Source organism: Equus asinus, chromosome 10 (assembly GCF_041296235.1).
Source record: "Equus asinus isolate D_3611 breed Donkey chromosome 10, EquAss-T2T_v2, whole genome shotgun sequence".
Lineage (NCBI taxonomy): Eukaryota > Metazoa > Chordata > Mammalia > Perissodactyla > Equidae > Equus > Equus asinus.
The window spans coordinates 16,286,934-16,310,756 of NC_091799.1; the positions used below are offsets into that span (position 1 = coordinate 16,286,934).

The 23,823-nt window shown below is 44.0% G+C and overlaps 1 protein-coding gene across 24 annotated transcripts in view; it reads left to right on the forward strand.

The window, feature by feature from the left end:
- FNBP1 (formin binding protein 1) overlaps window positions 1–23,823 on the forward strand; it is a 122,056-nt gene that overhangs the window by 44,507 nt on the left and 53,726 nt on the right. For all 24 annotated transcript variants that reach the window (XM_070518536.1, XM_070518537.1, XM_070518544.1 and 21 more), the window contains exons 3-4: window positions 8,763–8,819; window positions 10,176–10,323. In XM_070518536.1, coding sequence (XP_070374637.1) covers window positions 8,763–8,819; window positions 10,176–10,323 — 205 coding nt within the window. The remainder of the gene's footprint in view (window positions 1–8,762; window positions 8,820–10,175; window positions 10,324–23,823) is intronic.

Below are 23,823 nucleotides of genomic sequence, written 5' to 3' on the forward strand. Positions count from 1 at the left end.
AAGTTGATAAAAAAAAATTCTGAGTAATTGAACAAATGCCTTCAAGACAGTTACTAACCCTCTGGACAGGTCTTCTCATCTTTTATGCTGAGGTCTCAGCCGCAGGCTGCACGCTGATACATAATCGTGCTTTCTCTCCTTTGTTGATTTTTTCCCTGCTCTCCTAAGTGACTCTTCATAGCTTCTCTTTCATCATCTCCAACACCTCCTTTCCCATCCTCACCGCTTGCTTCTTACTTCACTGAGAAAATTGAAGGAGTCAGAAGAAAATATCTGCACACTCTCACACTCTCTACCCACGTGTCAGCATCTGTTCCCACATTTTGATGCCCCTCCCCCCAAAGATGCTCCTGTCTAAATGCAGGCTCTCCTCTTGTGCACCAGGTCTCACCCGCTCTCTCTGACTCCAGAACTCTGCCCCAGCGTTCTCCTCTCTCTCCTACATCATCAATTCTTCACTCTTTACTGGATTATTCCCATTGGCACAAAAATGCGACCTTATGTCTCCTATCATTAAAAACACAAAAAAGAAAGGACCGGCCCCCTGGCCAAGTGGTTAAAGTTCTGCACACTCCACTTTGGTGGCCTGGGTTCGTCAGTTCAGATCCCGGGCCTACTCCACTCATCAGCCATGCTGTGGAGGCATCCCACATACAAAATAGAGGAAGATTAGTACAGATGTTAGCCCAGGACTAATCTTCCTCAGCAAAAAAAAGAGGAAGATTGGTAACAGATGTTAGCTCAGGGCAGATCTTCCTCACCAAAAAACCCCCCAGAAAACAAAACGAAAAAGAAAAACAAAACTTCTCTTAAGCTCCCTTTCTCTACCAGCTACCTTTTTCCTTTTTGCTTCCATTTGCAGCAAAACTTCTCAATGGTGTCCTTACTTGCTGTCTCCAGTCCCCCTCCTCGCGCTATTTTAAATCAGCTCACCTGCACCACTCCGCCAGCTCTGCTCCTCAAGGGTGCCACTGACCTCCATATTGTTCAGCCCAAGGGCCTGTCCTCAACCTGCCAGCAGCTTTGACAGAGTGGATGCTCCCTCCTCCTTGCTTGGCTTCTGAAATCCCACGGTCTCCTGGCATCCTTCCTATCTCACTGGAAGCTCCTTCTCCGCCTCCCTCGCAGGTTCCTCCGCTCCTCCTGCCTCTTCGCCGTGCTGTGCCCCACCTCCTAGTTCCCGGCCTTCCTCCCTCTCGGTCTCTACTCTCTTGTGACCCCATCTGTCTCGTGGCTTCAGGTGTGATCTACAAGACAACAGCTCGCAGATAAGTGTCTCCAGGCTGGACCTCTGTCCTGAACTCGAGAAACAGGTTACTCGAAATCTCCATTTGGACGTCTAAGAAACCTGACATGTAACGTGTGAATCTCTCCACTCAGAATCTGCATCTCTGCAGCCCGGCGTTCCCCCCCTCACTCGAGGGCAGCTGCCTCCTTCCTCGCTGAGGTCGGAAACCCTGGAGTCACCGTGGGCTCCCCTCTGTCTCTCACACTCCCTCCCGTCCCATCCAAGCCGGCTGGTAGTCCTGGTGACTCTACTTTCCAGATTTATGCAGGATCCGACCCCTTCTCATTGCCTCCACTGCTGCCACTGTGGTCCACGTCCCCATCACCTCTTGTCCGGGTTGTTCTCAGTCCTCTCACTGCTTTCCCTTGTTCCGCCCTAGTCCCTCTTATCTGTCTGTTTTCCACAAAGCAGCCAGATCACTGTATTCCTCAGTTCAAAACACCAGCATCTCCCCATTTCACTCACAGTCAACCCCAAATCCTCACAGTGGGTGTCCTGCAGAGCCCTTCGCGATCAGATCTGCTTTCCTCTCTGACATCGTCTCCCTCTCTCCCTCCTCCTCTCTGCTCTAACCCTATCGGCCTCCTTGCTGTTTCTTGCATGTCCCAGGCATGCTCCACCCCAGGGCTGTTGCACTGGCCTTTCCACATGGTGTCACCTAGGTGCTCATCCCCCAGGATCCCCGTGACTTACTCCCTCACCTCCCTCAAGTCTTTGCTCAAATGTCACCTGCTTGGTGAGGCCACCCCCTCCCTCTACTGGACTTTCCTGTTTGCCTCAGTGCTGATAACTTGCTACCATTCTGTATAATTTCCTCATCTTGTATTTGTTGTTCACTGTCTCCCACTCCGTCCTTGCTAGAATGTCAGCCCCTCAGCGCAGGGCCCTTTGAGTTGTGTTCACAACGCATCCCGATAGTAGGGAACGGTGCCTGGTACATACTAGGTGCTTAGTAAACAGTTGAAGAAAGAGCAAAGATGTTTGGTCGGTGTTGCTTCAAGGAGCATTGTGTGTTTGCACAGGCCTGTGAGAGCTGATGAGGGCTTGACAACAAACAGAACAACTAACAATGTGTCGGCAGAGTTCCAGGGGGACTCTAAGGAGCTCTCCTTCTCACTATGGAAAACAAAGAGGTCAATCATTTAAAGATAGCATTTATCACCCCAAATAAGTAAAGCCAGGGATACAGTAGAGCACGATGGGGAGCCAGGCTTGCCTAGCTAGACTGGCCAGGGGAAAGTCATTGCTTGAGAGCTGAAGGACAAGGAGAAGGCAGGTGTGGAGAGGTCTGGGGGTAGCTCGTCCAGGCTGAGGAATCAGTATGTGCAAAGGTCCTGAGGTAGGAACATGTTCAAGGAATGGAACGGCCAATGTGACTGCAGCATAGTCAACAAATCCTTGCCTGAAATACCCATATGATGTTGAAAAATCAACATGATTTTTCTGGGGAGACGTCTATCATTAAATAATTTTTATTTTTCTCTGCATTAGAGGAAAAAATGCTAACTTATTTTAGACGTAGAAGATGATGATTAGGGCTTTGGTTTCTGGACATCCGTGGTTGGCAAACTAAAGCCTATGGCCAAATCCATCCACTGCCTGGTTTTGTAAATAAAGTTTTATTGGAATGCAGCCACATCCATTCATTTATGTGTTGTCTGTGGCTGCTTTTGCTGAACAGTGACAGTGGAATAGTTGCAACCACGTGACCGGGACCTACTTGCAAGTCTAAAATATTTACTGTCTGGCCCTTTACAGACAAACTTTGCTGATCCCTGCTATAGTTACTGTTTATTCAAGGCAGTGTAGGGTCAAATTCCTAATATAATTTTAAAACGTCTTATATGACCTGTATAAGAGAACCAATTATTGGTTTCCCTTAGCAACTGTTTCTTTAAAAAAAAAACTAAATTATTTGTTATGGCCAGATAATGAATTCATATGATTAAAAATTCTAGAGGGACAGAATAGTGAACAGTGAAGTGTCCCTTCTCTTACCAGCCTGTCTCCAAGGACAATAAATATTATCAGTTTCTTCTGTGTCCTTCCAGAGAGATCTTACACACACACGGGCAAATAAGTGTGTGTTTTCTTCCTCGCTTCCCCAGCAGTTCAGTGTGCTCTTGGCTTTCTGCATCCTGGAGATTTTTCCAAGTGTTCGTTTCGATTTTTTACAGCTTTACCATATTGCATGGGCTTGGTGGATGTGTTGATTGCTGCCACTTGTCTGCAACTCTGAACAAAGTTGCAATGCGTAACCTTGAATAACACACTTGGGCGAGCACATCGGGAGGATAAATTCCTAAAAGTAGCGCTCTGGATGTGACAGAGTTTGCCAAGATGCCCTCCTGGGAGCCGGTGACCCTCAGCGCTCATACAGAGGGTGTGGCAATGCTCCCTACCTTGACCCTCAGTGCCTCTTGTTACCAATCTTTTTTTATCGTTGCCAATTTGACAAGTAAAAATTGCTAAGTCTGAGTGTTAGTTTCTGTTTCTCTTAGTATGAATGAGGTTGAGCATGTTTTTATACATTGGAGACATTTGTGCTTTTTTCTGGATGAACCATTCAGTCTGCTCAGTTTTTGTTACAGGAGCTCATTGTAAAGAAAGGATGACCGCGTACAAGTCATTTTAGAAAATATTTTGCATATTGTGTATACAAAGCATTAAATTTAAATTTAACCATAAAAAAGACATTAAAGTGAAACTGGAAGATTTGCTGAACTTTAAATATTAAACAAATTCATAAGATTTAGCAAAAAGAATCTGAAAAACTTGTAGGGTGTCATTACTGGGTTTTGTTTTTTGTTTTAACTCCATGTTGTAATTTTAAACAGGCTGAATTGCCTCACTGCTAGGAAAGATAAAGAAAGTAGTATTTATGTGTTTTGCTTCCTCTTCTAATTGAGTTAGACAATGTGGTCTGTAACATGAGCCCCACAGTTAATTTGTCTTAATTCTACATTTAAATATAGATTTATGGTCACCACCATTCCTTCTACCACAGCCTCTCCACTTTGCTTCTTGGCATCAAGGAAAATAGGGCTATTTTCCCCCTAATAAGAGCTTGCAGCCTAATCCTGGAGCTCTTTCTTGTCTGAGAACGCCACTGTGCTTGACGACAGTTTGACTTGGTCGTTCTCTGGCCATATTTTCTCTCTCTCCAGACTTTCTTACTGCCTTGTCTTTGGTGGAAAACTCTGGAGCCGGCCAGATTTTTTTCTCTGCAGATGACTTGCTTTTTTGACCATATATGTGAAGAATTTTTTTGTTCCACTTAGCCGTTTGATAACTTTGCCATCCTATGCCTTGTTCTTGATCATTCTTTATCAGTTTTCCTTAGAGACCTTTCCCAGGCAGCTTCGCTTCTTCATTTATTTCAGGGAACTTTCTTCAATCACATCTGAATATTTTTTCTGTTCCACTTAGTGGGTTATATACTTCAGAGATACGCGTTTTCCTTACGTTACATCATCGTGTTCTTTGGATCATGTTTTCTTCTGATTGTGTCCGTTGCTTTCCACCTGATGGTCATCTCGGACTCTGCTCTGTTCACTTGGACAGCCAGTCTCGTTTATGTGTTAGCTGTGCAGTGGTGCGTTTCAGTTGTCAGTTCCTTCCTGAGCTTCGCAGTCTCCCTTTCCATCCGTTCTCTTTTATCTGGTGGTCTGGAGACTCTTGCTTTATTGCTGTGTTTTTATTGTTTGTCTAGAATGCAAAATGTCCTGGAGGAGTTTCATCCTGCTTCTTTTCCTTGTTTGTTTCCTTCCCGATTGGGTCTTTCTCTGTCATGTCCCTCCCTCCTTCCTTTCTTTCTTTTCTTCTGTATTACATATCATATCTTTTCACCTCACTTATGTTTAATGTGGGTGGTTCAGTGAAGCGGTTAAGAGTACAGACTCGAGAGTCTCAGTGTCTGGGATGTAATCTTGGTTCCTCCGCTTAACAGTAATACGATTTGGGGCAAATTACTCTCTGTGCTTCATCTTTAAAATGTGAATAATAATAATAAATTCCCACTTTATAAGGCTGTGGAGGGGACTTAGTGAGAAACAGCGTGGAAAGGTCTTACTAGGCTGATGCTCAGCAACATTATTATTACTGTTTTTGTTGTTGTTGTTAATGTAAGCAACCCCTGGGCTCCTGCTTGATCCAGTGGAGTGCAGGGGAGTGTTCTCACCGGGCCCCCAGCACCACTGGCCGTTCCCTCTATGCTCCATCAGGGGCTCAGGGTCGGGGAAAGCGCCTAGTTTGACATCTCGTCTTTGAGACTCTGAGTTGTTGTCCCTTCAGAAACGTTGTTAGAGGTTCCGTTTTGGACTTCACTCCATTACGTCAAAGGCGTGTCTTATTCTTTGGAACCCCTAGGTTTGGGGGGCACCCCCCAGACAGCCAGCCAGACAGTGGGGATCCAGGTGGCCAGCCCTGCCCCTGCCCACGTCCTGGGGTCTGGTGGCCTTCCTCACAGAGCTCTTCTGTCTCAGTCCCCAAGTGCTTACTCCCCGCTTGGTTTACTTCTGAATCCATTGTCAGGGTTTTGCGGACTTCTGTTGGTGCAACAGGCAGGGTGAGGTCAGCCTCCATTCTCAGCTGTCCCCAAATCTTCTGTCTCTCACCCTGGTCATCGCGTTTCAAAGTGTGTAGATGAGGTCCTGCTCCTTTCTTCATTGGCTTATTTTCTGCTCTTGAAAATTCTCCTGGCTGCTTTTCACCTCTTCTTGTTGGCAAAGCACAATTCTCTGATTGAATTTTATTCTGCCATCTTTATCTGGAAATCTCGTGAGGAGCTTTTAGATAAATAAAAGAAAGATAGAAAAAAAGTCCTGGACATTCCTGGGCCCAACCCTGGACCTTCCATTTCAGAGGGTCTGGAATGGGGCCCAAGTATCTCCTTTTTAAAAGCATCCCTGTGGTTCTTAGGATCGACCAAGTTTAGATCCGGGATCCTTATTAAAGGATGTATGTTTGTCTCTTACCTTTTAATTAGCCTATCTGAAGAACAAGTTTAGTATTTAAAACACTGAGAATTTCTCAGAAAGACCCAATAAATTTAAAGATGCTCTTTGTGGTTTATTTGCTTGCTTGTTTCTGAAATACTCTCATACAAACAGGGCAAGAAAGCCTGTCTCCAGAGAATGGAAATGAAAGTTGATCGTTTTTTGTAGTGGTCCCTGAGAGAAATATCCCTAGGCCTAGGGAGAGAAATTCCTAGGCCTGAAATTCCCTTCTAGACCTCTGAAGCTTTTAGTTTCTGCTCGCATTTGTAGAGTGAATTATTCATTGGTGCTTTTAAGAAGCATTTTGAATGCTGTGTGTGCTAACATTGTCTAAGTGGTGCTCCTTCGTCAGAACTCGATGATCTTACAGGATATCGCCCACAACAGGTCTTTAATCCCATTTAGGATTTGACTGGTAAAAGGGAGCCATAAAGAATGATGGTTTTACCTGGATCTATTCAAGCCATTTCCTTCAACTAGATATAAAACCTAAATGATTTTTATGGCTGCTAAGGACTGGAAGCTAAAAGGAAAATGTGGATTTAAATAAACCTTTAAAATAATAGTTTTGAAATAATTTTTTATTGAAGAGGTGAATTTAGAAGTGACATTTTTTTAATTTGTCATTTATAGTTAACAGAAGAAATAGTTAATATTTAAAACTGTGCACTAAAAATATCTCACATGCGGCCACTAGGCTTTTTCAATATCGGGTCTCCCATCCATGCTCCTCTAAATTCATTTGGGAAAGAATCTATTGATTATATAGTGTCTGCTCTCCATGTGCTCCCTTTCATTCCTGGTCCTTGTAGGTGGGAGATAGTGTTTTTACTAATCTTCTTAAGGAATGATTGTGATAAACCAACTCAAAGAACCAAATGGTGCTTTCAACATACGAGATTTCCCTCTTTTGCATTATTTTTTCTCTAAGGCACACTCTCTAAGGAAATATTGCGTTTTCACATTCTCTTGGATGTAGGTTTATTAGGTAAATTGTGACATATCCAGAGTATCAGTAGAGAAAAAATGACGTGGGTTATTTATTTAAGTGGAACTTACATGAGGGCAACCTTCAAGTAAGTGCGTTCTTCTTTCATCCGTTTGTCTAATTATAATTTTTAAATTGTTCTATACGCGTGTCTTCATTTTTAAATAACTGCAACAATCGATATTCTAGTGGGTCTTATATACTCCCTCAGAATTTCCAGACTTGGAGGGATGAGAGGCGACATTCCATCCTGCCCCTTTGGACTGACAGATGAGGAACTGAAAGCACAGACTTGCTTTCAAAGCGTGACTTGTCAGAGGTCATGCCTCCCAGCACACGGCCTCTGGATCCCCAGAGTGATGTCCTTTTTGCTGAAGGCTACTGCCTCTCACGTCATCTAGCAGCACCTGTTAGAATGAGGTCACATTTCACTCTGTATGTGAAATGTACCCTGATCCAAAATGTAAATTTATGATCACCCATTTTTCTAGGCAAATCTGTAGATTCAGAGGAAATGGAAGAAACGCAACGTGAAATAATGAAAGTAGCTGTTATAAAAGAGGAATAGCAACATGAAATCCACAGGGAAGTGAGCACCGAGATGCTGTCAAATGAAGAGTTCCCCTGTGGACCATTAGTCAGCATCCTGTGGCTGTTTCGTTACCCACAGTGGCCAAAGTCGGGACCCACGAGAAGTGAGAGTGCAGACCCGGCTGTTAGTGAGCTTGCTCTTTCATGTTGACCTCTTGGTCTTGGAGTAAATTTAAGTGCTTTGAATGTAGAGGAGAGAATTTGGATCCTTGACCTGGAGATGGGATTAGAAGAGAGATTGGGATGATTTTGGGTAATCTGAGTGTGTTCAGAGCAAACCTGCTGGGCAGGTTAAAAGTTCTCCTAGTTAAATGTCTTAGCGTGAACATCCCCAAAGTATTGTCTCTACTTCCTTCGAGGAGACTTACTCACAGGCGGTTTTCGTTAGCTCTGTGTGGGAGGAGCCACCCAACCTTGACAACAGGCCCTTGGCACTTTGATTTTTCATTTAAACCTTTGGACACAGTTCATATACCTTCCTTGGGTTTACAGTAATACTGCTCAACTGGAGATGATGACGAGGGCATGGTGGCCTGGTGAGAAAAACCGCCGTCAGCTCAGTGCCCCAAACGGAAGCCGCTGCGTCTGTCCACGTGGTCTGTACTCTCCGGGTGAATAAAGGCAGGTCTTAACATCCACGTAAGGGACCAGCTAGTGACCATTTCTGTTCTTCTTTGCTCTCCCTTCGAGGTGAAAGATTCAAAGTTTGCAAACCCTTCCTAACAGGAGCTTCACGATCCGGGTTGAAAGACGCAAAGAAAGAAATGGATTTCACCTGTGGACATTTTATGATTTTTTTTTTTTTTAACTTGTAAACAAAAGCACTAACTTCATCTTTCATTCCTGATTTCTCAATTATCTTTCTCTATAAGGTGACATGTCTGCATTTTTCTTTTAGGAACCTTTCGAAGAAATACCAACCTAAAAAGAACTCAAAGGAGGAGGAAGAATACAGGTGTGTCTATCGTTGATAATTATGTGGCAGCATCTCTGTGCCATTGGGGATGATTATGGAGGAAAGGAGAAATACATATCTACAACAGGTTGCATTCCCCCTTCATATTTATGTCAGTTTTTAAACTGGGGAGAAGCTGCAATAAAAACGTACTCAATTACCTTTTCTTATACTGAATCACTAAACCTATTCCAGATTGTTTCAATTAAAGTAATCAGGAAAAGCTTGGAGTATGATCGAAGCCAATACAGGAAGTGTGGATTATGTGTTCTACAGGCTTGATTTGTTGGGTTTTTTTTTTCTTTCTGCTTTTTCTCCCCAAATCCCCCCAGTACACAGTAGTATATTTTAGTTGCGGGTCCTTCCAGTTGTTGTTGTTTTGGGTTTTTTTAAATGCTTTTTATTTTTTTAATGATTGGCACCTGAGCTAACATCTGTTGCCAACCTCCTTTTTTTTTCTTCTTTTTCTCCCCAAAGCCCCCCGGTACATAGTTGTATATTTTTAGTTGTGGGTCCTCCTAGTTGTGCTATGAGGGTTGTTACCTCAGCGTGGCCTGATGAGCGGTGCTAGGTCCGCTCCCAGGTTCCAAACCAGCCAAACTCTGGGCCACCGGAGCACAGTACAAGCACGAATTTAACGACTCAGCCACGGGGCCGGCCCCTTGATTTGGTTTCGTACCATCAGGAGTCTCTATCGTACCACTCTTTCATCCGAGAAATATGTCCGTTTCAGTCAGCAATTAAGGCATCTTATTTATTTATTTATTTATTTATTTTTGAGGAAGATTAGCCCTGAGCTAACATTTGCTGCCAGTCCTCCTCTTTTTGCTGAGGAAGACTGGCCCTCAGCTAACATCCGTGCCCATCTTCCTCTACTTTATACGTGGGATGCCCACCACAGCATGGCTTGTCCACACCTGGGATCCGAACTGGTGAACCCCGGGCCACCGAAGCGGAACGTGCGCACTTAGCCACTGCACCACAGGGCCGGCCCCAGCAATTAAGGCATCTTAACGTGGACAGCCCAAAAGTATTGTCTCTAATTTAGATCTAAAACGCCCACTACATCAGTACCTACAGCGTGTGTATGTATTTTGGGTTATATTTGGACTGAGTATTAACAAAGCCAAATATTGCCTTCCATAGAGAAATTTGGTTTCGCAAAATGAAAAGGGTTCCCATTGTAATTAATTCGGAGCCATTTTGACAAGAACACTCTCATGTGTAATGAATTGTCAGGATCTCATGGGAGGTGGATGCAAATTAACCTGATCTTAATTAATATTCCGCCAGTGTGAAGCGGTGTTAGGATGGATGTGGCCTTGTTTGCAAAGGAGTCGCGTTTTCTGTTCGTAGGTACACGGCGTGTAAAGCCTTCCTTTCCACCTTGAACGAAATGAACGATTACGCCGGGCAGCATGAAGTCATCTCGGAGAACATGACCTCCCAGATTACCGTGGAGTTAACACGCTACGTCCAGGACCTGAAGCAGGAGCGAAAATCGGTAACAGAAATTTGTTCTTCCTTCCTAAGAGACGGACCAAAGATAATGCGAGTATCTCTAGAAGCTTTCAAGTTAAATGGAATCCTGTAAGATGCTGGATTGTAAACTGACACCTTTGAGTCTCGTACGAAAGTTATGGAGCCTGTTCCTAGAAAGTGTTTCTAGGTCTTCACACACAATTTCAGGAGTCCCTCAGACACTCAAACTCGTCTGTGGACCCCAGAATACTAATCTTTTGAGGAATTTAAATATATTTGAGGATATCAGAGATGAAAAGAGTAAGCAATATAATATGCTCTGTGGAATAAATAGTGTTAAAATAAATGCATATAAGAAGTTCAGAAAAACCAGAAAGATGGCCTCAGTTCCATCCACCCCGCTCTTTGGCTCATTCAGTGCCGTCTAATGAAGAAGACCCTTTTGTTCCTCTTGACGCCATTACAGTCTTTTCATAGCTTTATTGTTAACAAAGGAGAAAAATGTACACTCCAGTAAAGTCTATTCATAGTCAAGATTTTGCCCAAAGAGATTTATCTTTAAGCCGTGGTCCTTGTGTTTCCATCGCTTGTGAGGTGGCACCATAAGAACTTCTTAGTCATAAAGTACCAAAGTTGGCCGGGGATACACTTTTTTATATAAATTTGAGTCCATAATAATTCTTTTAGTGCTCTGGAGATCCACGAGCCAACAAGATAGAGAGGGTTCCTGCTGAAATGGAGGAGACATTAAATAATAATGACCAAAATAATGATTTAATGGAAGTGATGATAGTTGCTACAGAGTATGAGTACAGCTGCTGCGAGAGCATTTAACAGGGATGCTCACATGTTCATGCTCCGGGTCAGGGAGGAGCCTCCCGGGGGCCTCACCAGTTAAGGCTAAACCAGACCTGAGGGCTGAGTAGCAGTTGCCTGGGACAAGCATTCAAGACGCAGGAAGGTGTTTGGAACATCTGAGTTTCGTTCTTTCTAGCCTATATGTGCACACGTGGCTTTGGGTATATTTAGAAGTTAGGAAGAGATACATGCCTTAAGATCAGCCCATTGGTTTTTTTAAAAAATGTCGATAAACTGAGATGAAGTTTTTATCCATTCACAACTGGACACAATTTTGCTCCCCACCCCAGCACCATTTGTCAATGTCTGGAGATACATTTGGTTGTCAGGGAGATTGTCGCTGGAGGATTGCTACTGGCCTCCGGTGGGCAGAACCCCGGGATGCTGGCAAACATGCTACAACGCACAGAACAGCCTCCCCAACAAAGAATTACCTGGTCCCTAATGTCCGTGGTGCTGGGGTTGAGAAACTTTGCACTAGAGCCCCAAATTAGACGACAGTTTCCATTAGACCATCCATTACAGAAGATCTTTTCTTTTATACAATGGAAAGGAAGCAGAACACTAAGGTTCAGGATGAAGCACAAATACCTAATATCATCATAAAGTAAATACAATAAATCTGAACACGATGCTGGACTGCTTCCCCGGTTCTTGAACTTCCCTCGACCTTGCAGAGTTTATACTTTCTTCCTGTTTGTTACTCTGGTCCAGTGCTCTGTTTCTTGACTGACCTCCCTCCACCCATATAGTGTAGCATTTTAGCAACACTCTAAACAAAAACTCAGTGCATTTACCTTATTCTGGAATGTAAATTCTACTTCTGGAGTGAATCGTGGGATGTGAAGCTCATATAACGTGGCCTCCTGTTATTTCTTTGAATTCCTCTTCTCCAACCACATGGCCTCCTCATCCATGCCCCATGTGATCCTGCCTCAGGGCCTTTGCACGGGCTATTCTCTCCTTGGATAGCTTTTCCCCAAGCCATCTGCAGAGCTCACTTGCTGACTTCTTTCTCAGGAATCGCCTTCTCATTGAGATCTATCTTGTCCACCTTGTTTAAAATTACAGAGTCCCTCCCACCTTTCCCCCCACTTCGTTCCTCTCCCCATCTTCACCACCTTCCTCTGCTTTACTTTTTTTCATCAATACTCACCAGCATCTAACATTTTACAGATTTACTTGTTTCTTTTCCCTTCACCCCACACTAGAATGTAAGCCCCACAAGGGCAGGAATTCTCTTGTCCACTGTTGTTTCCTGAGCACCTGGAACAGTGCCCAGTGTGGCTCAGAGCAGGCTCTCGATAAACACTCCTGGAGTGAAAGAGAGAGTGGGGAAGTAGAAGCAGCAGCCTTCGACACAGCTTAGTTCTCAGCTAGACGTTGTTCACTGGCGGAGCATCCTTGTATTTCTTTGCCGTGTTATGATTGAGTTCTTTTGTTTTGCTTACTCACTGTTAATCATATGTCCTTTTTACAGTCCGTCCTATCTGTATTTTGAGTTCTGTTCCTTTTTTATCAGAAATTATAGTCATTTATAGAGTAAATTATAGGTAGTAGAGATATGCATTAAATAATGTCTTGCAATATACAGTGTTCCTTTTATTTTAAGGAGAATTACAGGTGTACATCTCTGACTCAGAGGTTCTTTTAGGAAGAGCTGCAAACACTGGGCTTTCTTGAGTCATTTTGTGATTACAGTCATGGGTCCTCACGTAACGACGGGGATCTGCTCTGAGAAATGTGTCGTTATGTGATTTCCTCATTGTGCAAACATCATAGAGTGCACGTCCACAAACCTAGGTGGTAGAGACCACTACACACCTAGGCTATGTGGGACTAATCTTATGGGACCACTGTCATCTATGCGGCCCATCGTTGACCTAAATGTCGCTATGCGGCGCATGACTGTATATTAAAATGAAATTTTAGGAAACTGTGAAACCTCTTAAAATTCTAGAAAGAATATCAGTAAGCAAATTTGTGGTGTTTTGATATAATGTATCGTGAACATTTTTACTTTCTTCTGCCTAATAGTTACCATTGTTTTGAATGACTGCATAATGTAGCGTGACGTTGCGTGTTGATACACTGTAATTTTTTAAATTATTCTGATACTATTGGATATTTAATTGTTTGGCCTCAGTGTTCATTCTTCAGATGATGGTAACTGACATCCATTGCACTTTACATTTAGTCCTCACAGTGTCCCTTGGGGAGGAGGGACCAGGATCTTACACATTTCACTCAAGTCGAGGAGCCTGGAGGCAGCAAGCGGGGAGAGTCAGGGCTGTCACGAACGTGGTGGAGCTGGGTTTCATACCCGGACAGCCTGTCTCGCCGGGCAGCACGTGTTCGCACGCATGTTTTTGTTTCCACTGAGTTGCTCTCTTTAACTCACATCGGAGCACGCCAGATTGAATAGGGGAACACCTTCGCCCGCAGTCAGCCTTAGAACAGGGGTCCCGAGACCGGCTCAGACTAACCAATACTTCTCCTTTAGAGCTTTCACTTTTGGCTACCCTGACTTTTCTTAGTAAATGATCTAATTTTCCTAAGGATGACTCTGAAAACCACAATAGAATGTGATCGCTTCCACTTTCTGGTGACATTAATTATTGGCAGAAGTGGCCCAACAAAGCTAGAACTCAAATCCGGGTCTTCTGACGTCAAATCCAGTTGCCTCTTTGCTGCGCTGCCATGAGGGGCTGACAGTGTGCTTAGATCTTCCTTAGAAGAGGGGAGAGCCAAAACCAGTGGTGTGTCCACAGACCTGCAGCTCCATACAAGGCTGTTGGGCGAGGAGAGGAAAGGACACGGGCCTTCCGTTCAACAGGTGGGCTGAGGATTCTGGCAGCCCACCAGCTGTGAAACCTTAGGCAGGTCATGAAAACTCTCTGAGCTCCCAGTTCTGAGTCTGTAACTGATCGCAACCACCCTACAGAGCTGGAGGGAGGATTGGGAGAAGACAAGCGCAAACCACCTATCACCGCTCGAGGATATGGAAATCTAGGCACTGCGCGCCCAGTACGTCTTGTCATGGGCATCCTGTTTCTCAGTACGAGATCTCTCTTCTACCCCAGAGCTTTTTGATCAGGGTTTATTACAGAAAACAGTAGCATATACGGTCTTCCTTGTGACCGTCTATCCTGACCGTAATGGTCCAGTGCATTTAAAATGACCTTTCTAAACGTGTCGAATTGGTGGATGGCATTGAAAACAAGCTGCTTTAAGAAGTTTAGGTCCAGCTGCTATTTCTCATGGCTGCCTGGAAATAATGTCTTGCTTTATTAACATCAGTATAATACCTTTTGGGCCATTTGATACAGTGGTGGAATCCTGTCTGCCCAAAAGGACGATTTAGAATTTACAGGATTACTGCTGAAGCTGTTACTGCATGTAGAGTATTTCCAAGTTGAGTTCAGAATACTAATGGAAAGTTATTTTTCCTCTAGGTTTTGCTGTGTTTGAATAGATGAATCTCTAACAAGAGTGTGCATGGTGAAAAATAGCTCACTATGCAAAAGATGAGATTTCCTTCCCTTTTTGTATTAAATTGAAAGGAAGTAGAAGAAAGTAAGGTCGTGGGAAAGGCAGACATTCTCCTTGCCTTTGGGGCCACGCCGCAATGAACAAGCTGTTCGATCTTCAAGTCTTAAAACCTCCGATTGGAAAACAGGCTAGTGCTTGCTGTTCGCATTTTTAGGAGAGAAGATGATTTTTTATGCAGCAGTTTCTACAGATACTATATTCTCATGTTGCAATGCAGCCCACTCACATAATATTTGGAATAACCAGTGTTTGTCCTGACACACAAATCTGTAGGCTCGTTTTGATGAAAAGATTTGATTTTTTAAAAGTAAATTCTTTCCAAGAGAACCTTGACTTGCCTTCTGCAAGAGCGTAGGCGTTCAGGCTCTTCCCCGCCTGCCGTCTGAGCAGTAGTTCTCAGCAGGAACAGGAGCGCTCCTGGAAGACGGATGGGGTGCCTCTTAACTTCTTCCCTGAAGGGGCTCCACTCCGGCGGCTGTGTTTTTGGCAAGATGCTCACCTTCTCGTTAGAGATAATGGATCAGCGACCCGTCTCTGGGGCGAATATAAATCCACATACACGGTGCCAGTTCCTTTGCTTTGTATTCAGTCTTTTATTTGCAAACGTAAATCATCAATAAACCTGTACTCTGTGATAATGTCTGGGATTTGTTGGTGTTCACTGATAATGAGGAGAAATAACTGGGAAATCAGCAGTTCTTTATAAGCCAACATGATTAGTTTTAATGAGTAAAATCTGGAAATTTTATGCTTGCCTGATTTTCCTAGATTTCTGCAAATTTACAGTGAACACAACATCCATCATCTCTTCAAGCTGACCACATACCCAAAGAACTTATTTTTCTTTTATTTACTCTCCCTTTGTGGGGGCGGGAAGGCGGTGCCGTGACTCATGTGTTAGTTGCCAAATTCTTTAAAGAATGTTACTAAAACTCGGAATTAAAGAACAGACACTCACAATCTTTATAAATCAAAATCCTCATTTTTCTGTTTCCTTCTGGATGTCACTTGTAGATATATAGATATATATAGAGAGAGAGCTGTCTCACTTGATATAAATATCTATATATCTATAGCCCTCTCTTTATATATCTCTATAAATAGAGATATATATAATATTTAAGAGTTTTAGTCCTAGTATAGATATAATTTATATTTTTCCTTATTCCCCATTTAATCTATATTTTCCATATTTCTACATGAAAACATATAATTATAATAATTAGAATTTTAGTGGCTATGTGTTATTCTAACACTATTATAATTCACTTAATTAATTCTTTATTATTTGAACTATAGGCTATTACCAGGTTCTGATTATTTATTTATTTAGTTGTATAAACAATACTGTAGTGAACTCTTCACTTTTATAGCTATTTTCCTTCTGTGTAGAGTGGGGATTATTTCTCCAAGCTAAATTCCCAGAAACGAGAATATGAGAGGAAAGCGTACGTGATTTATGGTTCTTGATTAAGCTTTGGCTATTTATAAGATTAATGGTCTCTAACAGAAGTGGAGATGAGATTCCCAGGTCACTAACTTGGATGCGAATTGGCTTATCTGAGACATGGGTAATTCAGAATTGTTTCAGATATAGTCCTCCTTAAGAACTATATATGATGAATACACTCTTATTAGCGATTTTTGCACATTGAATCAAGTTTTTAAAGAATTTTAGAGAGACTGTTTGATTCAGCTCCAGCCTTTGAGTGTGTCTGAGGTTATCCTCAATGATCACCACCAACCGCCTATGAGGGATTTATGGAGGTCTGTGCTCCAGAAGAGGAACCAGGAGGTTCCGGCCAACATTTACTGGAAGCTCCGAGTAAACGTCTCCCAGCAGGTGGAAAGTGTGGTTCATCACAGAGGGTTGGCCAGGAGCAGAATCACTTTTTGGCAGGGGTTGTCTGAAGACTTCTAGAGGAAACAATTATACAATACCTTCAGTGACGCACTGAAATTTTTATAAACCTCAGAGAATGCTTACAAGACCCACACCATTAGAATTGACCCTTAAAATTGTTTTTTCTTGAGATTTCAGGAATGTTTAAAAATTGATACTAAAAGCTATAACATTTTTCTTAAAGTTCGCTGTTGGACGGGTCCTATTTATGAACCTTATGAAAAGGCTTAATTTCGTATGAGGCAGTTCTGCAGCATGGACTGACTCCAGTATGTTTGGAACATGTTTTTTTAATAAGAGATTACAGCAGATAGATAAAACTTAGCATGAAGCAAAGCAAAAACTAAAGGGAGCTTATATATGATCGAGCTAATCACAAATCTACTTCTGATGTACTCAGTCCTACTGAGATGCAACTATGCATACCATACTGTTATAAAGCCAAAACTTGTAGAAAGAAAACCAAGACGGGTTTTAGATTTCATGATCTGGAAAAAGGAGCAGTGGGTTTCAATGGCAGTTCTTCCTTGCTGGTGTTATGGCATTTATTTAAGTAAATCAAAAAGCAAGAAGTCCTTTTATCTTTCACTAGTTGGTCTTTTGCTTGTGTCACACGGACAGAACACCCACTAAGATCCCCTGGGTTAATGTATCTCAAGGTGTGTTTCGATTTGTGTCTCCTTTGTTTTGAAAGAACATGAGATAGTGGGTTTTCTATTAATTAAGGGCCTGTCACCACTGTGGTTCTACTGCCTGTAAAACCATTGGTCTGGTGAACCAAAGAAATTTTACTTTATCATTTATGGGATAACGTATTTAGTTATCAGAATACTTAGATTCTGTCCTTGATTTCATGGATTTGATATGTGACTTTGGGTTTTCTGTTTCTTCCTTATGAGTTGAAACGAGACCTTCGTTTTCTTCTAAGAATTGTGAGAACCACTTGACTGTTTTGTGTCCCACCTGACTCTCAGTATCCTGTCACCTATTTGACATCTCCCCTTAGGTGTCTGATGCAGCCTCACCCCTCGCGCCAGTCATTGGAGGCCCTGGACCCCAGCCACAATGTGAATGATTGCCCCAGAGTTGTGCAATGCACTGGACCTGTTAACCCATCCAAAAACAAACTCTGGATTCCCCAAACTCCTTTTTCGTGCCCCATTCTAATCTGCATTTCCTCCAGTCAGTAAATAGGACTCCTTTTTTTTTTTTTTTTTGAGGAAGATTAGCCCTGCGCTAACATCTGCTGCCAATCCTCCTCTTTTTGCTGAGGAAGACTGGCCCTGAGCTAACATCCGTGTCCATCTTCCTCTACTTTATACGTGGGATGCCTGACACAACATGGCTTGCCAAGCGGTGCCACGTCCGCATCCAGGATCTGAACCGGCGAACCTGGGCTGCTGAAGCAGAACGTGTGCCCTTAACTGCTGTGCCACTGGGCAAGCCCCAGGACTTCTTTTTAACCTGATTGTTCTGGCCAAAAACATGGGGTATCCAGGACTTCTTTTTTCCTTACACCCCATCTTCTATATAACATCAAGTCCTGGTGGCTCTGCCTTCAGTAGATGTTCTGAATCCAGACTCTCCTCAGCACTTCTTCCACGCCCATCCCTAGTCTAGCCCCTCACTATCTCACCTGGGGGCTGTCCTCCGTCTCCTAAATCCTCTCTCTGCTTCCAGGCTTGCCCCGTAGCCAGTGGTCCAGCTCCCCGTCTCCACCAGCTCTCCCTCAGGCAAGTGCAGCAGCCTCCTCCCTGGTCCCCTGCCACTCCTGCCCCCATTCAGGACATTGTCTGCACGGCAGCCCGAGCAATCTTGCAATGATACAATCACACGGTGTCACTTCCTTTCTTAAATCTTCCGGTAGCTTTCCATGGTGCTCACGTGGCTTGAGAAGCCACTCATGGTCTAGCCCTTGCCTACTTCTGCCTTACCCCTCATCCCAGTCTAATTGCATTGGCATCTGGCTCTTCCCTGAACACACCAAGCCCTCTGCCACTTCGGAACATCTTCATTTGCTGTTCCCGCTGCCCGAAGGGTGTTTCCCCAGGTCTTTTCAGGGTTACTCCTGCACTCTGTCCAAGTCTCAACTCAAATGTCATCCCAGACCACCTTACCTAAAATGCCGCCTGCACCCCCCACCCCTTCCTTCTGTGTTCCCTTCCCCTCTTTCTCTTACCACTGTGTCCACTACGTTTCTAGAGGACGGGGTCTTTGTCTTCTTCGAGCTGCTTTCCTCCTCCTGCAGCAGCGCCCTGCGCGTGCGGGCGTGCCGTGAACGTGGGTTGAATGAATGGTTGAATTACATTTTAAGGCCTTTCAGCCCAGGGAAGTGTTCCTGTTCTAAAGCTTCACCCATCAACCTGGCACTCTATCTAAAACTCTTATTAATTGTGATCCTCCTAGTTTGGGTTTGGAAGTAACAGCTTTATGCCCTCAGAAGGGATCAAGTGAGGGACGTGAGTCATTCGCTACTTAGTATTGATCGTTTTAAGATCCTTTCATCCTAAGAGCTAATTGGGATTCTTCAGAGGAATTAGAATTTTGAGGAATGCGAAAGAAGGGCTTATTGTGAAGAACAGATGAAAGACTGCTGGAGTCGAGGTAAATTGTGGATGTGGAGAGTTCCGGGTAGCGAAAGCCAGCATGAGAATAACGAGGTCGGAGGGGGGAGGGAGAGGCACGCCAGGGGAGAAGTGAAGGAAGCTTGGCCTATGCTTCTGGGCCTGGACCCGGGCCGTGTGCAGGGTCCCCTGCCCGGTGCCCAGATGGTCAGTGTTGGGGTGAAGGGAAGCAGCTGAGCCTGACACGGGGAGGTGGGCATTTTAGGGACTTGAAACGAGTTCATTGAGAAGGCATTTTTATTACAAAGGAATTTGGGAAAATAGGCCTTACTTTGTAAAAATAGAGCGTAACTCCCGTCACAGACATTTCTGGGTTTATGCTTTGGGATTTCAATGGAGGAGTGAAATGCTCGCTTGAACAGGCCTGAAGGTGTTTCAGTTTTCCTACACGGTCCACGTAAATATCTGCACCTCACAGATTTGTCGTTACGTTAATTAATCCCAAGTCACGCTTAGAAACTGCTGGTGTCCACACCACCCCCACTGTGAGTTTTGAGGCCATTATTGTATTTGTCACAGACATATTTTCTGGAAGCTGCTTTTTTTCTTTGCCCTTTTCCAGCCTTTGTGTGCCTTTGTTTTCGTCTGTGGAATCTGAGTTTTATTTAAAATTCCAGATGGCTGACTGTCCTCAGATGAGTGTTCACTCTTTTATTTTTTTTCCACCTTTTTTTTTTTGAAGTGGCTGTTCTTACATCAATGCCATATTTTGCATTTTTATGTAGTTTTAAAAATTAAAATGTATATAAATTAAATATATATATATATATACACACACGTACATATGGTACAAACGGGCAGCTCTCATCCCTGATTGTAGGGTGTGAATCAGGAGCAATCTCAGTTTGTCTATTCAGCCTAAATTTGATTTCCTCCAGAGCAGTAAAATCTTCTTAGAAGTTTGGTCATTGTAGTTTTTCTTTCAGTTAATGCTTGCTTGTTTAAGGTTCCCTGTGATTTTTATCTCAGCTACCTCTGGTCACTGGGAAATTTCTAACAAAATTTTTAAGGGTGATTTTATTTGTAGAAATGTCATCTGTATATTTTTAAGGTTCAACCAAAAGTTGAAATGAAAGTCGGTAAGTTTAGCTGTCACCCCAGATACCATCAGGCATTTAAAAAAGTCTATTATTATGTTTGAAGAGAAGCGAAAGCATCTTATTACCGCAGAAAGCAGGGAGCGTTTTTCTGCGTCTCCAGAGATGGCATTTCCCGTCTCCCCTCTGATAGGAGAACCGAGCCCTGATGACTTCACTCCAGCGCTCCACAAGAAGTGCTTATTATCTTTTTTCTAGAGAACAATTCCTCTTTCTTTAGGGCTCGGAGGCACACTTTTTAGAGACACACTTGCTCACTGTCCGGCGAAGAAATGTTTTGCCATTGTTGATTAATAAACAACAAACACATCTGGGAAGCCGGCTCGTGTGTTTAACTTGGTGACTGTTAAAATAGCTTTTCTGATTCAAGGAGGGAGGATGGAGCTGGATACAAATGACCGCTGCTATCTAGGTCATGTCTGCTCCGAACCCCGAGGAAGGCTTTTCTTCCTTCCATTAATTTCCTAAGGGATCAAGCCGCACAAAGTTTTTTTTGCGTGTGTTGTAGCCAAATAAATTTTGGAGGAACACAGACGAGGAGAGAAAGATTAGAAGGAAAATCACCGACGCCTGGATTTTTCCTTGCGTCACATGAAATGTTATGCTCACAAGTGTAGTTTTCCGATCATTACTGTAGTCCAGCTGAACTGTGGCTGAGCTGTCTCATGGGAGAAAGCTCACCAGTAAAGTCAGCGTCCACGCCGTGCTTGAAAAATAAATGCATGTTTATTATTAAACATTTAAATGAAGAAGTGGCGGGAGAATGTACTATGTAGGTTTTCAGTCGAAGTCGTCCCTCATGCTTCCAGAATATGGCCTTTTTTTGAAGACCGTTGTCGTCAGAGAAGTTTCCTTTGGTAATAAAGCCGAGTCGACCTTCCGTGCCGTGTCCGTCACTCTCCACGTGTTCTTGTGCATCCTCTCTCCACCCAGGACCGCCCTAGCAGTAAGGGAGCTTTCGTTGGGTGGAAACGTTCATTTTAAGAGTTGCTGTAGAGATGGAGCGTAAACGTAGAGCACAGCTCTGAATTTGGCGCCGAGGTTTCATTTTTCTTTTCATGTCTGTCTTTGAATCTCCAAGTAAAATTTGGGGGAGTGACCACATGGTTTCAGCAAACTACAGAACATGACGGTCCTACTCTCGAGATGGGGATAGTCCTCTTGACCAGTGGGGAAAGGCAAATTTCTGGATGGAGGAGGGACTTCAGGACCGAAGGGGCCTCGCTGGGAGGACACAGCCAACAGCCAACCCTTCGTGTCGCCCTGAGCCTGTCCCTCGGCCTCCCCGTCTGCCCGTCCCTCTTTCCCCTGAGCACCTCCCTCACTGCTTCGCTCCATGCTTTTTTGAAGTGATGGATGTGGCTTTCAGAAAGCCTGCCCGCGTGCTGTGCGGCGCTTCCTCCAGCGTTCGAGGTTGTCCTGACTCTGCCCTCAGCCCTACCTCTTCTCCCTTGGCCTGATCCTTCCTCGCTTGTCGATTCCTACCTTAGACTCGATCTCTTTTCTGTTTTATCCCTGTGTCTATTATGAGACTTGAAAAATGAAGCCCCAAGGGGCTCCTCTCGAGTTCATAGAGACCAAAAAATTGCAGGATGGATAAAACTTCTGTAAAGAGGCGCTTCAAACAGTGAAACACAACCTCAAACGAGAGACAAGAGAATGTTCCCTTAGAAAGGAGCACTGTTCTTAAAAAAAAAGAATCTGCTTTCGTCTCCTCGTCCCTGGCCTCCCAGCAGTCGGCTGTCTTTTGTGACTCTGCTCAGCCTAGGGCCCAGCCGGGTAAGATGAAGGGCTCCGAGGCTGTGCTGAGGGGAGGGGGCCTCTTCGTTTCTGCTCTCTCTCACCTTCCCGTCTCCTCCGTAGCACATAGCGCGCCCCTGCCACCAATGCGCACCTTGTCAGTCAGAAAACAGACAGCACATTCAAGCCCAGTAATCGAAGGAAGGTCATTTATTAAAAGGAGCATTTACGACGTTGTGGAGAGGGTTCAGGAAAAGCAGTGAGGGGTGGTGTGGTACCCTGGGGCTAATCGTGGTGGGGAGCTGCTGTGGTCCCCAGATCTCAAAGGGCGGGGAGAGCATTACAAGAACTTCATAGATTAGCTGTGGGGGCTGCTTGACCAGAGCTGTGGCCTTTGGTCGGAGAACCCAGCCAACCCATAGCATCTGAGCGAGGGGAAGCTGGAGATATAAATCCCTGCCCTCTTCTGTGCCAGAACCGCTCCATGGCAAATCGAAACCAGGGGGAAAGGGAGCCATTCGCGTGGTCCACGCCGGTCAGAACAGCCTCGGAGTCACCCTGACCTCTCAGCAGCTCAGCCCACACCTGATCCAATCCACCAGCAAGTCCTAGTGTTTTCCTGATCAAAGGACCTCCAGCGTCTGACCCTCTCCCCCTACCTGCACAGCTGCCCCGTGGTCCAAGTCTCCATCATCTCCAGGGGAGGAGAGTGCCTCCCATCTGGAACCTTCCTTCCTATCATGGCACTTCTATAGTCTATACTCGGAGTCATCCGTGGCTCCTCAGCTCATTCAGACAGAAAGCCTACAAGACTTGACACGGTCTGCCCCTTTCTTCTCTGACCCCATCCCCTAATGTTCTTGAGGCTCACCCTGGTCTAGCCCTCTGGTGTCCTTGCTGGTGAACACCAGGCACATACCTGCCTCAGGGCCTTTGCAGATAGCGAGGAGGTGAATTTATCTTTAAGTTTAAAAAGATCTAAGTAATGGAAATATTTGTCTGCACAAGACTTTTATGCAAATGTTTGCAGCAGCATTATTTGTAATAGCACCAAATTGAAAGAACCCAAATGTCCATCAGCTGGTGAATGGGTAAACTAATTGTGGTATACAGCCATACAATGGAATATCACTCAGCAATCAAAAAAGGTGTCGATCCATGTGACAGCATGGACGAACCTGGAAAACATTATGCTAAGTGAATATTATGAAATAATGAAGGCATTATGCCAGTCACAAAAGACCTCATACTGTGCGCTTCCATTCACCTGGGACATCCAGAATAGGCAAATCTATGGAGACAGAAAGTAGGGTGGTGGTTGCCTAGGGCTGGGGAGGATGGGGAACAGGAGGGTGACAGCTAAGAGGGACAGGGTTTCTTTTCGGGGTGATAAAAATATTCTATAATTGATTGTGGTGATGGTTGCATCATTTTGTGACTATACTAAAAGCCGTTGAATTGTACACTTTAAATGGATGAGTCGTATGGTACGTGAATTACATCTCAAAGCAGTTAAAGATCTAAGTGACTGCTGTCTTAAGAACACATTCCTGTCATTTTCACAAGTAGTGTGTAAGTCTTAGAATTCATTATTATTGTATCTAAAGTTTTAAAGGGAACTGACTCCATGACTATTCTTTTTTCATTTCTCCTTTATTTTTTAACTCTTAAATTTCCTTGGAGCGCAAGTGCTAGGTAGTCAATATTTGGATGTTGTTTAAGTGAATGAGTTTTTTCTCGTGTGTTAA